The sequence below is a fragment of the Ctenocephalides felis genome, unplaced genomic scaffold (genome assembly GCF_003426905.1).
Source record: "Ctenocephalides felis isolate EL2017-DRISC unplaced genomic scaffold, ASM342690v1 CF-g0.4_SCAFFOLD_00845, whole genome shotgun sequence".
In the NCBI taxonomy this organism is placed as follows: Eukaryota; Metazoa; Arthropoda; class Insecta; order Siphonaptera; family Pulicidae; genus Ctenocephalides; species Ctenocephalides felis.
Window position 1 is genome coordinate 91,330,074 of NW_020536999.1, and position 17,090 is coordinate 91,347,163.

Below are 17,090 nucleotides of genomic sequence, written 5' to 3' on the forward strand. Positions count from 1 at the left end.
TTTTTTTTCATAAATTATATTAATTTAAAAATAATTAGTCATAAGTGGTATTTTATTTTGGAAAGTTCTATAAATTCATATAAACGTGTAAATAATAAATAAACTGAAAAGAATATAAATCAAGATTACTTCAGTGTATGTCCTAAGGGCGCCTTATATTATTCCCCAATTGTTTAAAATTAAACTATTTTATTTTTATTAAGCATTATCCAACCCCTTTTCTAATTTTAGGGTCAACTTTATTTATTTTAATTTTTTAATGCGGAATTAAAAAAACACATACAACTCTTTTTACTTCAAATACTATTTATTTTTATCAAGAGTTGCCTACCCCTAACATTTTTTATTTTGAGAGCAATTTTTTCTTTGATTTTCTACAATTTAAAATTGAAAAATACATATAACTCTTTTTATATATATTTGCTCTTTTATATATCTTTTTACTTCGAAAAACTATTTATTTTTATCAAAGGTTTTCGCCGCCATTTTTTTAATATTAATATTTTAATTCATATTTTCCTGCCATTATGATAACACATGAATTCTACTAAAAAAAGAAAAATTATTTTTCCTATTATATTTGCTCTTTATATGTATGTTTTTACTTCAAAAAAACAATTTATTTTTATCAAGGGTTTTCGCCGCCATTTTTTAATATTAATTTTCATTATATTTTCCTGACCTTATGATAAAGTATGAATTTTACTTAAAAAAAAATATCAAGGGTTGTTCACCCCTGACATTTTCCCATTGTACAAATATTTTCCGATGATGCGCACAAACAGTACATAGTTGATAAATGGTTTGCAAAAAGAGCAATTTTTGCAAAGAAATAGGGAGAGCGAATATTAACCCTTTCGACTCGGATGCCGCCGCTCCGACGGCAAAATACATATGAATTCCCAAATTTGCGAGTGGAAAGGATTAAAATCTGAAGATATAACAGTTTTTGATAGAAAACTAGGTACCATGAAAATCTATGGCAAAAATGTGAAACTTTTCACTTTCTCAATTTTGTTCAATATCAGTCAATTTGCTAGACATGCCACATAACAATATAATTTAAAAACAAATTACCGGATTTTGTAATTAAAAAATAATACTAGCGGGGTGTATGGCATCGTGCCTTAAGGCAAATTGCTGGAACTTCCCGTACCGTAACGAAATGTTCGAGGAATACTGAAAGTTTTCAAATAGATTATTATTAATATTGTAACATTGTCTAATATTTATAAGAATTATATAAACTGAATTGCAAAGTTGAAATTATTGGTTTAAAGTATATTAGAACTATAGTCAGAATTAAAAATAAAATCTGAATTATTTTCGATATACAAAAAAAATTTTTTTTTGAAAAAAAAAAAGTTGTAGCAAACAAATTTTTTGTTCCAAAATCAATATTTTGTTAAGACAAGCAGAACGTCTTTGAATCATTTAAATCCGACGCTTAGTTCTTTCAAAAACTGCCATTTTTTACATTTAGCTCCGTATCTTCAAAATGATTGGGCCTGCCTTTGCCAAAAACTAATAAACACTTCTCCCAATCATTACTAATTGAATGTTTTTTAGATCATTCAAATCTTCTGCACTCTTTGCTCTTTATCTCCTTAACTGTTGGACCTGCTTTTGCCAAAAACTAATCAGTTTTTTCCCTATCAATAGGAATCAAATGTTTTTTAAACCATTCAAATCCGTGCACTCAAAAACGTGACTGGAAATTTTTATCCATACATACATACACTCACACACACACACATCCATTTTTTCTGAGGTATGCCAAAATGTTCAGAAACCTTCAAAACGTTGAGAAATGTAAAAATTTTCAATTTAGATATTCGGCCCATTATGATAACTTACCCTACGGGAAGTTAATAAAATCAGCTTCAGATAAGGTTGGCACTTGCAAAGGCTATTAATCTTACTCAGAAGTATTTATATGTAGCATGCTTTGCAGTGGGTAAACTATTTATATATTTAGAAATATTTTTTATGGCAAAACAACGTTTGCTGGGTCAGCTAATATATATATATATATATATATATATATATATATATATATATATATATAATTGATAAATGGCTGATTTTTTCTAATTCCAGGAAATGACACAATTTCTGAACCGATACCGTGTATCGAAGAAGGCAGATTTTACAGGTAAAATCTGTACACACACGCATTATATATATATATATATATATTATTATTATTATTATTATTTTATTATCAGAAATCCCGCAAGGTCTGCACACAGGCTCTGGACGAGCGAAGAGTGCTCCAAGTACTTTTTGTGCCTCGATGGCGAAGTGTTCGAATTTCGATGCAGTTCTGGATTACTTTTCGACGTTTCGAGACAAATCTGCGATTTTCAAGCCAATGTCGACAATTGCGACATTACCGCCGGTAAGAATAATAAAATAAAACCGTCGCCAACTACTCTTGTATATAGCCAATGAACTTTTACATGCTAAAGACATTATTTACTAAGAGGTGTTTTTATGATAAATCAACTCCGAGTATCATTTTCCACTAATTACCAGCCATTAATTCAGATCCAGGTCAACTACGGTGTTGATCTAGTTCAAACGTTCTACCGACGAGGAGAACCGGTTCGTAAATGGTAATAATGTGAAAAATATGAACCAGTCAGTAAACAACAAACACTTAGCCAGCCTATTTTATTTATACCCGAAAATGGGACAAAAAAAGAAGTTTCCGCCAGGAAGAAGTGAAATTCACAATATTTTCAGACAACATTTCAAGACAATCAAGAAATAAACATATCAAGACAATTTACCACATTTTCAGGCAACATACAACAGTTCCAGACAATCTACATCTTCAGACTGTTTATAATATTTTTAGATAATTTACTACATTTGCAGACAGTCTATAAGATTTTCCCACAATTTACATTTTGTTATCACCTTGCGTTGAATGCAGCCTTGTTGGAAGTAGCATAAGAAGTTTTACTTCAAATGTCAATATTCGCCTTATTTTCCAGAAGAGAAAATTCCAAAGCCTCTGCTCGAGGAGGCGGGTTGTGATATTCCAGGAGAGACTGGATGCGGAGACGGAACTTGCATACCAGAACAGTATTTTTGCGATGGAGCTCTCGATTGTCCTGATGGATCTGATGAGGTATATATTAACTCAAGAAAGTGGTAATTTATCTTATCATCAATTTCCTATTCTTTTCAGGGACACTGTGATTTAATCACCCACATAATTTCCAAACACTCTGCACCGCCATGCGACCCCTTCAGGTGCCATCTGCCAGAATGCTACTGCACGGCCTCTCAAATACCAGGCGGCCTTCCAGCCTCGGAAACTCCTCAAATCATCTACGTTTCTATAACCGGATCCGTGACTTCATCAGAAGATGATGACGACTATGATCTTCTGTCGAGGGGCCTGTTTCCGCAAGGGCTCGTGCGGAATCCAAATGGGTGCCCCCCGAGGTTGACGTGGTTTTTGACGCACCGAGATACCGATTATGCGAGCGTCCAAAAGATTTGGCACGATGGACACGAAATTGGAGTCAATTCAGTAACGTAAGTGAAAAGGATAAAAGATTGAAGGGAAGTTTCTAAGGCGACTTTTGACAAGGTTGCGTTCAACGTTCAACTTTACCATAAAATATTGCAGAGGAACTGAAAATGTTATAAATACTGTGAGATTTTCTGAAAATGTCGCAGATTGTGTTAAAATATTGTAGTTTATATAAAAATATTATAGATAGTCTAAAAAAATAGTAGATCGTCCGAAAATGTAGAATGTAGTCTGAAAATGTTTATTATTATTGCTATTTTTCAGGCACCGTGGTCCTTCTGATTGGTGGGCCAGAAATGCAACAATAGAAGATTGGTTTGATGAAATGGTCGGAGGTGCCAATATAGCCAGAAGGTTCTCATCAGTCCGATCACAAGAAATCCGGGGTACGAGAGCCCCGTTTTTAGCACCAGGATCAGATCGACAGTTTTTGATGATGCAGGAATTTGGTTTTGAATTTGACAGTTCTCTGAGAAGTAATGGGACATACTGGCCTTACACTTTGGAGTACAAGATGCCCCATCAATGCATAGGTATAGAACTCAATAATATCAACATGAAACACTAATTTGGATAAATGGATTCTTTTATTCTTAGGAGAATATCAAACATGTCCAACCCGCAGCTATCCTGGTATCTGGGAATTCCCTATCAATCCAATAGCACCCATGGATGGGCCTATTAATCGTGTAGACCCAACATGTGCAATATTGGATCCAAATACAGAATGTGGCTCCAGAATATCTGGTGAGGAAGCTTTTCGATCATTCAGTTTGGCTTTTGTCAGAAGTTACAAGACAAATAGGGCTCCTGTTGGATTTCACTTCAGAAGTTCATGGTTGAAGATAAGGAGAAACTTTGATGCTTTCCAAGTAATTAATAAAAGTTACATTTAATTGATAACAAATTATAAACCACTGTTATTTTAGAGATTTTTGGATGAAGCTTTAAGAAGAAACGACGTTTATCTGGTCACCATGCATCAGGTTTTAGAATGGATTAGGAAACCAACACCATTATCACGAATTTTAGATTTCGAGCCTTGGAAATGCCCAAAAAAGCATTTTGCGCCTGACGAAAGACCGTGCAAGGTACCGAACAATTGCAAATTGTTCAGCAGACTTCTTCAACAAAACAGGTAACGAAATAAACGTTATATAAATATATATATATATATATATATATATATATTTATTTATTTAATTATATGTTTTGTTTGCAGGATCCTTAGAACCTGCAAGACTTGTCCAGTACAGTATCCATGGATCAGAAATGAATTTGGCATTGACTAATGGCATTTTTTATAAAATATAAATTTTCACAACGCCATATGATGCACAATGGATCATATATACATATACATATTCTTATTTATCATAAAATATTTATTATCATCTAAAAGAAATCACATTTTTAGAATAAGGCAACGATATGAAAACATTTAGCTCTGGCAACCCAAATATTTTGTAAACTAGTTGTAAGTGGCGATTTGCCTTGAGGTAAGATGCATGAACAACCCTTGAATGTGTAAATATATGACTTAATGATTAAAGATTGAGATTTAAATATATAGATAAAATTTCAAATGCTTATTTTGCTTCCACTTCAAACAGGCTTATAATATATGAATTTTATGAATTATAGTGCACTAACCTATGCTTAGAACATACACGGTGTATGTCCTGAAAACATGGTCCATTCTTCCATTCTTTAATGATTTTTCATAATCAAACCATTTTTCATAGGACTATAATGTTTTAAGACGTTCATTAAGGTAATAAACGCAATTACGATACAAAGTTTTAAAATGAATCACGAAGAAACGGCGCGGCTGATCTTTGCCAAAAATTAACCAGTACTATTTCCAAAAATTCTCCTTCAGTAAATTAATATTTAAAATAGATATTAACTATTAAATTAGAGACTATCTGGAATCGTTTTACATTATATTTATTTCCTTATTTATAAATATATACTTTTGACTTGTAATTATTATTTAAAGAATTTCTTGATATAAAAATCTACATATATATATAGTTGACGTTTTTTTGTAAAATATAAGAGTATTTAATATTATTTGTTATATCCTTTTAACTTGTTCATAAAATATTATCACACTATTTAATTATTATTGCAAAAATGGCGAGCAACTCACAATTAAAAAAATAACAGACGATTTTAGATAAAACAAAATGAATAAATTCTTAACTTAGGTGATTTATTTACAAGTGATATTTTAAAGATAACGACTTGACTTAATGACAAAAATATAAACATTCAGGTAACTAAAAGTGGCATGTTTAATTAGTTTATTAGGAAAAACACCAGATTTTTTCTTAAGGCAAGTTGCCACTAAAACCTAGTGCAAGTTAAGACCTTACATACGAATATCACTTGTAAATAGATCAATAGACTATAAAATTTTAACATGCATATACTTTTACATACTGTATCTTAATTTATCCAATTACTTTGGTTTATTACTTTGGTGCAAATGTGATGTCTCCATTGGAGTTCCATTCTGTTGCCAAAGCTCAATCGCTTTATTTGCAATGATTTCTGCAGTTTCTTCTGTTATCTAAAAGAAGATTACAATATTTTAATAAAACCAAGTGTAAGTAATATTGTAATGGACTTAAATAATAAGAATTGATATTCAACTAGTTTCAGAATTGTGATGATAGACATTGTTCATTATTCCAAACTTTGTTGACAAACAAATTTCTTCTTTGGGAAGTTAAAAATAAAAATATTTGTAAACATCTTCTGTACTTACATTTCCCAAACAAGATATGACTTCATCCAAATCATTACATCTCAATAATGAGCGTCTCAAATTTGTAAAAAGAACCACAGCCACAAATACGAGAATTTTTATGGAACCACCACACATTTTGTCCCAAATTCTAAAACATATAACATTAAATTTATAAATTACAAAAATATTTATTAATATTTGTTAAATAATCAGTCCTGTCTTATTATTACTTGACAAGAGCTGCTTCGTTCAGTACTCCAGCAAAACAACATTTTAACCAGTTTGATATCGGCAGTCCTGTCAGTGCATTTATTGTTTGTAAATGTCTGGGAAAAAACTTTTGTTAATAAAACAAACATAAATATTATAAAATAATATAACAAATTAACATACTTATATAACTCATTATCCTCCTTCTCAATTAGTCTGACGACATTATCACTATGTTTTGGAATATCACATTGAATTTGTTCGGAGAATTGGAAAAAGCCTTTGGCAACCCAATATACCTCCGCATCACTATTGAAAACTTGAAGCAGAGCCTCACATATAGCCACTAAACTGCTGTTCTCTTTCTAAATAATAGTATATAATATATATTACAATTTGAACTGAAAACTGCATTCTTTTTTACACTATTTGTTAAAAATATTGAAGTCACAAACGTTTTGAGACTTTGGTCGCAAATATATAGAAATATTTCAACTGCCAATATATTTAATTTATGTACAAGCATAAAACATTATTAAAATAACATATTTATATGACTTAAGTACAAATCATGTACTATATTAAGAAATATTCTTAAATTTATTGTATTTTTCTTATAAATAATTAAAAATCAATTCAGATATACTATATTTGAATAGATCTATTTGTTTAAATAATGTTTTAAGGTTTTTAAGATCAAAACTGTTGTTTTACAAAATGGCATGGTGAACAAGGCTTCTTTTATGTTGTATAGTTCGTTTTATCTAGTTTTTCATAAGCCTGTCCAATATATGAAAAGTCACAATCCAAGCAATTGTATTCATAAAAAATGTTCTTCTTTCTTGTTAAATGTATTTTATCTTTGATATTGCTATACAAAAAATATATTTATATATGTAAATGAAGAAGTTCTAAGAAAAGTGGAAGAAAAAGTGAAGAAGTGGAACTCTACTGAGCACTATCATTAAAAGAAAGTAAACGGGATCGAATCCATATTTCAAAGAGAGTGTCTGCTGCCATCAAGGTGAAATATAAGAACTTAATGGATTAAGAAGAAAAAGAATGCAAATTATTGATGATTTACACAAGAAGAGTAAAGACAGGGTACTGAAAGTCAAGGCATGGGCCTAGAAAGCATTTTAGCACAAGCTAGGTAACATAGATAAAATAGTGCTCTCACGCCTACTGACAAAGCTCCCATAATAATGATAATATTTATAAGTAAATACCTGTATGTTAAAATCAAAATACAGTCTATTCGTCTCCAACAGCCACATAGCTATAAACAATCTTGGTTTCGAAGTATTGCTATCAACAATTCTCATAACTTTTAAAGCATGTAGTAAATCATTGTACTGCACTTCTCGTTGAGACATTACAAAAGAATGAGACTCTGCGTAGACTGGTATCACATCTGAAAGGATAAAATATATAAAAACTATATAAACCGAGAAAAGCAAACTTAAGAAACGTTCTTAGTAGAACCCCTAGAAATGTTCGCAATAGGTTTTTACTATATATTATCAAAACTAACCAAGAATAATTTTCCACACATAGTTCCTGTGTACCCCAGGCACAGTGAATCTCAAACAAAACTGTTTCAGCTTAACTTTATCCAACGGTTTATCTTTTAACAAAATTTCTAAGGATTTCTTTTCTTCAACACTTCTGAAACCTACTTTTTCATAATAAAAAAGTCTGAAATTTCGTTCGTCGGTCGCCATTTTTGTTGAAAGATAAGAAAACAAATAACACAAGTGTCAAGATCAGCTGTTGGTGTCATTACAGGACTGGAAACTGTCAAAAAAAAAAAAAAAATTGATTATTACTTAAAATTCAAATTGATATTAATTATTTTAGATATTAGATATTGATTTAAATTATATTTAAGCTGTATATATACATATATTTATTTATTTATAAATACTTCATCATGACACAAATTTTATCCAAGTCATGTCAGTTTGTGCAGATGATTTTTGTAAATAAACAAAAATGGCGTGTTTGTTTACAAATAATTAATTGTAGTAGATTTACACCTATTATGGTAGATTTACACTCTTTGTAGTATTTTTACAATCATTATGTAGTAGATTTATACTCCTTTTAGTATTATTACAATCATTGATGAGTTACGCTTTGTAGTTTCAGTAAATTTGCAAACACTTATCGATATAAATTTTTCAGCACCTTCATACAAAATCATCTTGTGTTATTTAATATTATTTTTGATTAACATTTCATTAATCATTTGCATGATTATCTAATTCTGGTAATTTATTAATTATTAATAATTTCTTCAGATTTATTATTTAATTATTAGCAGTAATTAATTTATAATAAAACCATTGACGTGTTAATAATATATTTTCATTTATATTTATTAAAATCTATGATTTACAAAAGAATAAATAGCTACATCTTACAAAACCGAAAACATTAAATAAAGCATTTTTGAAAATTATAAGAAAACATTACATTCTCTCATAATAACTTTTTTTATTATATACTATTTTACTATAAATTCATTCATAACTTTATAATTATACATAAATATATCTTTATATGTAAGTACAGTAAAACACCGTTAAGACGATCATGCTTGTGATTTTTGGGATATAGGATAGGCTCTTTATGCTGGTGTGCTGCACTTTAAAACATATTTTAATATATATCTCAATGATTTGCCGTAACGTTTAACACGCCAAAGCTAAAGAAGGTACTATTCTTCAAAATAGAATAGAGTTGTTGAAACTATTTATTAAAAATCACAAACATAGCTGCAGAACTTCAATAATCCAATAAGAAAATTTACAGTTGTGCAGAGAAAGGAAAATGTAGAGCAGATTGATAGATTGGTAAAAGTCCCTAGGAGCAGAAGTTGTAAATGAGTTAATAAATCAGTTTGTCAAAAGGTTCTTTTACTTTTGATTTATGACAAATCTTTACTGTTTGAAGGGCTCCTCAACAAATATTTATTCTCTTCTCACAGTACGCTTCTGGTTGAATGATTTCATCAAAAATGAGTTCATGAATTTGATGTTTGAAATGGCTGAATAATTTGTTTTAAAAATAGAAGCACTGCAAAATTTGCATCTAAATTTTTCTTCCAAACCAAAATAGGTGAATAATTTAAATAATGTAATATTTAAAATTTATTACCTACATATGCCAAAATTAGAAAATAATACATAAAAATATGTAGTAGTAAGTGCATTATTTTTCTCATCCCGCATATTAAACTTTACTTTATCACTTAAGACCAGCTCAGGTCTCAGACAAATCGTCTTGACAGGGTTTTACTATATATTATTGCAATTTATAATTATATATCCTTTATTAAAAGAACTTCCATTCGCTTTCAATAATAAAATTGTATCAATGTCAATAAATTAATATTTGTCATAAAGCTCAACAAATTCATCAACAGTAATCTCAATCATGAAAGAAATTCAAAAAATATTCAGTTACCGTACACACTCTTAGTGCTACACTATTTATACCATACTTAGTGGAGCCAAAGTTTATAGTATCATCTTTTACACCAACTAAAGATTCTCAGATAAAAATTATGTACAACAAAATTTACTTTCCTTCCACTTATCCATCAAGAAGCATTGCTTCAACTCTTGCAGGAGGATTATCAGGATACATTTTGTTAACAGAACAATTCTCTAGAACCCTTTTGGCGAGTTGTTTGACGGATTCATAAGGCCTATCATCTTTTATGAGACGCTCCAGTTCTACTAAGCCCCCTTCGCTTTCAAACAGATCACAATATTTCGTCGCTAAAAAAAATAGCATAAATAAGTGATAAATAAACAAGTGGTAAAGTAAATACTTACGATAAACTAAAGTTAAATTTGCCAAAGCCCAAACAGCCCAATGTTGACATTCAGGGGTATCATAACATCTAACCAGACGCATGATTGGTTCAAAGCTCCTGTAATTGATGTTTCTCTCAGCCGAAAGATTCCATCGCTCTATGGCCTTTGTCATCTTTTGCAATACATCATCTCGTTCCTTTTCTAGACCAGCCTTAGCCCAAGCTTCTTGGCCATCGGAGGCCAAGTGTGACAACACACCTGCTGCATTGTAACTGACCTACAAAAAGTAATAAAGTAATACAATGGTAATACACAATACATATTATATATATGTATATATATATACAAAATCAAATATCGCTTTTTATATGAACCAACCTCAATGCCATCACTTTTTGAATCCAATAAATCAGAAAAAACTTTAATAAAGCTAGCAGTCATCAGTCTGTGCCGAATATCTTTGACTTCAGCTACATTTCCTAAGAGCCCCATCATATTTCTCAACAGTTCTTCTTGAAATGGAAATTGCTGAAGAAAAAAACATATTTATTAATATGAACAACTTTTTAAACTGACAAATAAAATGAATTCCCTTACAATGAGACACTGTATAAAATGGTCCATTCCATCGCCTTCTAAAAATCTCAAACAGTTAGCCGGTGTCTCATCAGTGACATTCCACATTGTTGACCAGGCCACTTCCAGGACATCATCGCAAATGTGCCGCAATATACGATTTTTGATAATCCACAACATTTTCTAAACAAAAACAACACAACTGATTAATAAGAATACAAAGTTATATTATTATTATTATTACAGAAATAGCCCCCATATCGCCCAAGCACTGCTTTTGTTTGTTATCCACTTGACAAGCCAGCGAATTTAATAAATAAATCGCTATTCGTTGAACGAAGCCCCCTTGGTCGGAATCGGAGACACCATGGAGGAGGATTTTCACTAATTTTTCGTATTGGAATAACTGAAACAAACATAATATCTAGGTATAAGTGGCAAAATTGAATAACCTGTAATAGTTTCTAATATTATGAGGTCCTACAACAAAAATTAGATATATTAATATGTATTTATGTCGATAATACATACAACATCTTGCGGCAATTTGAATTGGCACAATGTTAAGCATCCATTTCTCATCATTGTTTCATCTTCAAGATGTTTGGCCATTCCATTTAACAAAGTTCTGATAATATGTTGCCTCATTCTTAAACCAATTTGAGTCTTTTCTTTCCCTTTTACTATATAGAACAACGTTGCACTGGAAAATATGAATGAAATATATATATATATATATATATATATATATATATATATATATCTTATATATAAAAATGGAGCTCTCTTTCAAATGTCCGAATAAAACTCGAAAACGGCTGAATCGATTTGGCCACTCTTAGTCTTGAAAAATTCGTGCCAATCCAGAGAAAGTCCAAAAGGTGAGAAATTATTTCAAATCCGCGTAGAAACTTTACATTTTTAATTTGAAAATTTTTGTAGGAGCGTAATTTAAATAAAACAATGGACGGTGGCAATTTCGTGAATGTCAAACGCTTTTGACAGATGATGTTCATTAGCTTTTAATAGGATGTTTTAAGGTGCGTCCACACCTAACGAACGAACACGAACGAACATAAAAAAACTACCAGAACGAACGGCAACAGCATAGTGTGGACGCCACGACGATCACGAACGACATAAACAAACATGGCGAGCAATGTTCCGCAACTTGTCGGTACATCAAAAGGGAATGTTCGTTCATGTTGAACTCGTATGTGCAGTGGGGACGTCTCAACGAACGCAAACGAACATTTTTTGTTTTAATAATTTTAATAATTTAATAATAATTTTTTTAAATTTAATAATCTGTTATTAGCTTTTCCTGTTTTGCCCCTTTTAATAATCTTTCCTTTTATTCTTGTGTCCGTTTGAAAATTTTGAATATTCTGGCCTGGTCAAATGCCGTAATTTCATCCCTTCATAATGAAATAGAAAAGTTTCCTATAATATGGGAGCTAAAGACCCTTTTTATAAATTATTAGAAAAAAAAACGATGCTTGGGGAAGTGTAGGCCAAACGTTTGGGATGTCAGCAGCTGCAGTAAAGAAGAAATTGCAGTCATAGATAAAAGAAGAGTATGATTGCAGTCTTTACAGTAAATTCAAACATTTTTATCATACATAGACCTTCCAACATATATGTTCGGATGAAGTATGAAATTGAGTATAGTTAGCTCAAGCCTGGAATGTTCAGCTTGCTCCAAATATGAATGCTGATAAACAAAAACTCTAAATAATAAATATTAAATACAAAAACTGAGTGAAATTAATTGAATATTTATTTACAGTATATTTACAAAATATACACGAACAAAAATCACACAAAAACCAGTGAAATGCCGTATGATTAAAGCTTACATCCATATCAATAATAAAACTGACGTTTCACGGACATCTGCGAACAACGAAAATTCAAGCGCTCACTGCTTTTAAGCGCTTGTTCAAGTTCGTTTGGAATTTTTTGCGTTCGTTTGTGTTCCTGTTCGTTCTTCTTTGTATTTTCTTGTTCGACATGTTCGTTCGTGTTCGTTCGTTAGGTGTGGACGCACCTTTACGCGAATATTATTTATTTATGATAAATTTGTAGTAAGTAGTTTTGTTTGTAGTTTTATTTATATACAAAAACGTTAGTAAACGGGCCGCAAGTGTTACTAAGAGACTCAAAATATCAACTTTTTTGATATGTTAATATGAAAATGCACTTTTTGGCATATTTTTCTCAAACACGGTGCTCTGAAAGATCTCATTTGTATAATTGTATACTCATTGGTATTTATAAAATATTTTCTAGGTTATATTATTTTTCATTTATGTTATTTAAATTCAGAACCTAAATTTGGTATCGATCAAATGAACATTTTGTCGAATAACATTTTTCCAGTTATAACTTCCCAGAATTTATCGCAGAATAGATAGTAATATATGAAGGTCCGGGATTAAAAAGGTTCACCACCGATGCACCAAAAATCAGTAAAGTTAACAATATTTGAAAGTATAGAAAAAAAGATGTATAGCCAGCTACAACCTTGATTTGAGAACGATAATCTTTGAAATGGAGGAGATAAACGATAATCTTTGAAAATCGATAATAAAAGTATTTTCTTCCGTTGGTAGTTTTAGCATTAGTTAAAAATGTAATTATTTTGTAAAATACCTTTAAAATTATAATAAGGCTTTAAACCTTTTGCCACCTGCCCGTTACAGGTTACTCCGCATATAGGATAAAAAGGTCTAGGTAACAAATTTTTGAAAGACGTCAAAAAAGCACATTTCTACAGTGATGAAGTAGAAGTCAGTTTACTGAACGTAGTCAGATAATTGTTTGTTTGATATGTCTTATTTGTTGTGATATAATTGTTATATCACAACAAATAAGACATATCAAACGAACAATTATCTGACTACGTTCAGTAAACTGACTTCTACTTCATCACTGTAAAAATGTGCTATGTGTTTTCACAATATAGTTTATATTTGCTCAAAGTCAAATTGGACCTTTGTGCCTCGCCCTGCTCTACATATATACTTTTTATTAAATTTACTTTAATTCATCTAATTTAACTTGAAACTTTTCAAAAAGCAGGTCAAAGAAGAAATACTTAATACATTTTTTATCTCTCCTCGCAAAAATTTGAAAATTTTGTATAAGCTCAGTAATATTATTTACAATTATACACAAAATCCAGAATCCAAAAAGAATCTGAAAAACTTGAAACGTAATCAATATGTCGAAAGATCAAAAAAGACTTAGATTGGATTATATGATGTTTTCTATAGAAAGTGTATAAAACTTGCAGTTGGATTGTATTGACAAAATATAGACAAACTAATGGGGTTTATTGTTTTTATAATACCTAATTGTATACAGCATTCAAACAACACATCCTTATGCACTTAAAGCATTAATATTTTTGATTCTCTAGAAATGGTTTAGAAATATACCTTATTTAGTAAAACAACGTTTGCCGGGTCAGCTAGTATATATATATAAATTATTAATATTATTATTATTATTATACCTGCCAGAAATCTGTATATGTTTGCAAGAAACATGTCGATCCATTGCTGTTAAAACTGCCGTTAAAGCTCTCAAAACTTCAGAACAATTTTCAAATCGTAATAAATGATACAAATCATTCAAAACCTTTGTTAAAATATCAGGTCTCTCCTGATACGCTTGAGCTGCTACTAAAATTTGTCTCTCATTGTGATCTCCTGATATCTGAGAAGAAATTGATGAAATATGAATAGGTATAAATAAACAAATAAATTTATTTATTTCTACTTACAACTTTGGCAGGAATATCATGCCTTTGGCAAGCTGAGTGCAGTGTACCATACAATCCTAAGAATTCCAAAGGATTTCTCATCCGTTTACTTAATCCAGGAATATCAGAGACGCAATCAAAATAATCAGCATCATAGAAAATTCTCATCCTCTTCATCACTGACTATATCGTTAAGTTTCTTGTTTAAGGATGGATTGTTTGCACTATTCTGATTTGACTGGTTGTTATTTATGTTGGAAGAAGACATGGCTACGCCTGTACCTGCTAGATTCGTACCAGATATGTCCAGATGGGTTAATCGAGGTAAGCAATCAATCAACTTGGCTAAAACCTATTGTAAAAAATATTAATATTTATGAACAAGGTCAATAATTGTTAAATATAATTTTCTCACTTGGTTTTCATCCTCATAAAGATTGGCTCTCTCACTGGACTGTGATAAATCAAGACATTGCAAAGATGTTAATCGACAAAGTGTATCTATAGCTTCATCCAAATGGTCCACATTATACAAAATTAGACAATTCAAAGACTTTAATTTTTCTAAATGTGTAAACTCGCCTCTGATATGACATTGTGATAGATCTAAGTACGTTAAATTCTTTAAATTTGACAACAACACTGATAACTTCAAATTTATATCTCGAATTGTCAGTTTTTTAAGAACAGGAGCTTGTATAACATATCCTAAAAGAATATTATAAATTCACATTTAAATCACATAAATAAATTAAACTAGAGTTTATCAAAGGAGAAGAAGTGAAACTTAGAAATGAAAAAAGAAAATAGAGATAACATTTTCAGATTTTATGTAAATTTCAGAATTTTATTATATTTTCAGATAACTTTCACCATTTTTAGTGAACTACAACATCTTCAGACAATTTACTATATTTTAAGCAATCAACAAATTGCAAACTTTCAACAACTTACACATTTTCAGACAATTTTAACATTTTCAGACAATTTACAATATTTCATTCAAGCTCACTCATAAACTGCATATATCATTTAAAAAAAAAATGTATGTTATCTATTACTGTACAATCAACAAATTGCAAAACCTTTCAGACAACTTACAACATTTTCAAGACATTTATACATTTTCAGACAATTTACAACATTTCAGAACTTCACTTCATAAACTGCATATATATAAAAAAAAAAAAGTATGTTTACATTACCTGTAGCAATCAACAAATTGGCAAAACTTTCAGACAACTTACAACATTTCACACAATTTATACATTTTCAGACATTTACAACATTTCAGAGCTTCACTTCATAACTGCAATATAATTTTTTTTAAAAAAAAGTATGTTATCTATTACCTGTAGTTCTGAATATGAGCCAATTCGATTCAGCTGTACAAGTTGGTATAATCGATGTATCATTTCCAAAACTCAGACAAGTCAGATCTTTGAATGCAAATTTATATTACTTAAAGTTTGAGATGTTAATTTAGTACAGTTCGATAATTGTAAAGAGACCAGATCATGATTTAGAATATACTGGAGGCCGGAATCAGTCATCATAGAATTTCTTAAAGTGACATGTTTTAATTTTTGTATTCTCCAAGTGTGTAAAGAGCTTTGCAAATTTGTCATTAGTTTCGTAGCCATAGTCATTGTGGTATTCTATCAACCTAGTATAAAGAAATAGAAAAATAAGAATAAATTCATACATAAATATTAAATAAATACTTATTTTTAATTATTTAGTTTAATATTGTTTTGTTTAGCTAAGAAAAAGTTTTAACTTATAGATTATGATGTATAATCTATAAGTATATTGTTATTGTTGAAATAAGAAAAAAAATATTAAAATTTTAGCAATTTGAATTTTGTATTTAATTGAAAAAAAAGTTTCTTTCTTATAGCCATTTGAGGTCAAAATAGCCTCATTAATTATACTGCAGCATTGAATATCACCCGTCAATTACTAATTATTTATTATAATCAATCAGTTACAAGTATTATCATTAATGAATAAATTAATTAACATTGAATGAAAGTCGATAGCAAAAATGATGCCAAATTTTGTATATAATTATAGTATATTACATCAAATCCAAATTGGCACTTGGCCATATGGAAATTACTAGCATTAATAAAATTTTCTTGTATTTATAACTGTTACAAAATATATAATAGTTATAAATGAGACAATAGTAAATATTGAAGATAATACTGAATATATAAAAAAAACTCATTTAAAAAACCACAATTTGTTTTTGATATAGGACAGTTTAAAAAAATCAATAATGGTTTGGTAGGACCTTTTCAAAACCGGACAAAAGCAGCTCATAAACGATGTAATATTCAAGTTTAATAAGTTATAATTAGAAAGCAATAACAATTTGAAACTAATAAATTTCAT

At 30.0% G+C, this 17,090-nt stretch overlaps 4 protein-coding genes across 4 annotated transcripts in view; 1 reads left to right on the plus strand and 3 right to left on the minus strand.

Moving 5' to 3' along the window:
* Positions 1 to 17,090, minus strand: part of LOC113364083 (protein melted) — a 66,015-nt gene that overhangs the window by 9,969 nt on the left and 38,956 nt on the right.
* LOC113364159 lies at positions 1,944 to 4,842 on the plus strand. Its single transcript, XM_026606640.1, has 9 exons — positions 1,944 to 1,953; positions 2,101 to 2,155; positions 2,229 to 2,401; positions 3,003 to 3,139; positions 3,200 to 3,552; positions 3,815 to 4,083; positions 4,148 to 4,422; positions 4,480 to 4,688; positions 4,773 to 4,842. The coding sequence occupies exons 1-9, from the start codon at positions 1,944 to 1,946 to the stop codon at positions 4,840 to 4,842; spliced, it is 1,551 nt and encodes a 516-aa protein (XP_026462425.1).
* Positions 5,850 to 8,242, minus strand: LOC113364085 (TBC1 domain family member 7-like). The gene is made up of 6 exons (XM_026606546.1): positions 8,053 to 8,242; positions 7,748 to 7,932; positions 6,702 to 6,883; positions 6,539 to 6,634; positions 6,327 to 6,456; positions 5,850 to 6,128 (listed from the first exon to the last, which is right to left on the minus strand). Exons 1-6 carry the CDS (start codon positions 8,240 to 8,242, stop codon positions 6,018 to 6,020), a joined length of 894 nt encoding a protein of 297 aa, XP_026462331.1. The 3' UTR covers positions 5,850 to 6,017.
* The window catches only part of LOC113364084 (protein zer-1 homolog), a 14,348-nt gene continuing 7,008 nt past the window's right edge, over positions 9,751 to 17,090 (minus strand). Inside the window, exons 7-12 of the mRNA XM_026606545.1 lie at positions 11,453 to 11,624; positions 11,166 to 11,327; positions 10,943 to 11,104; positions 10,724 to 10,873; positions 10,364 to 10,622; positions 9,751 to 10,306 (exon numbers count right to left, since the gene is read on the minus strand). Coding sequence (XP_026462330.1) covers positions 10,119 to 10,306; positions 10,364 to 10,622; positions 10,724 to 10,873; positions 10,943 to 11,104; positions 11,166 to 11,327; positions 11,453 to 11,624 — 1,093 coding nt within the window. The 3' untranslated portion in view covers positions 9,751 to 10,118. The remainder of the gene's footprint in view (positions 10,307 to 10,363; positions 10,623 to 10,723; positions 10,874 to 10,942; positions 11,105 to 11,165; positions 11,328 to 11,452; positions 11,625 to 17,090) is intronic.

What these genes read in the sequence shown, in the direction of transcription:
- LOC113364159 (XM_026606640.1), top strand. An exon ending in GAAGAAGGCAGATTTTACAG is followed by an intron (nt 2,156 to 2,228) that starts GTAAAATCTGTA and finishes TTTTATTATCAG; the next exon opens with AAATCCCGCAAGGTCTGCAC. An exon ending in GATGCCCCATCAATGCATAG is followed by an intron (nt 4,084 to 4,147) that starts GTATAGAACTCA and finishes TTTTATTCTTAG; the next exon opens with GAGAATATCAAACATGTCCA.
- LOC113364085 (XM_026606546.1), bottom strand. Translation starts at nt 8,242, where the DNA reads ATGGCGACCGACGAACGAAATTTCAGACTTTTTTATTATGAAAAAGTA. An exon ending in TGTGTGGAAAATTATTCTTG is followed by an intron (nt 7,933 to 8,052) that starts GTTAGTTTTGAT and finishes TTATCCTTTCAG; the next exon opens with ATGTGATACCAGTCTACGCA. An exon ending in ATTTTGATTTTAACATACAG is followed by an intron (nt 6,884 to 7,747) that starts GTATTTACTTAT and finishes ACTATTATTTAG; the next exon opens with AAAGAGAACAGCAGTTTAGT.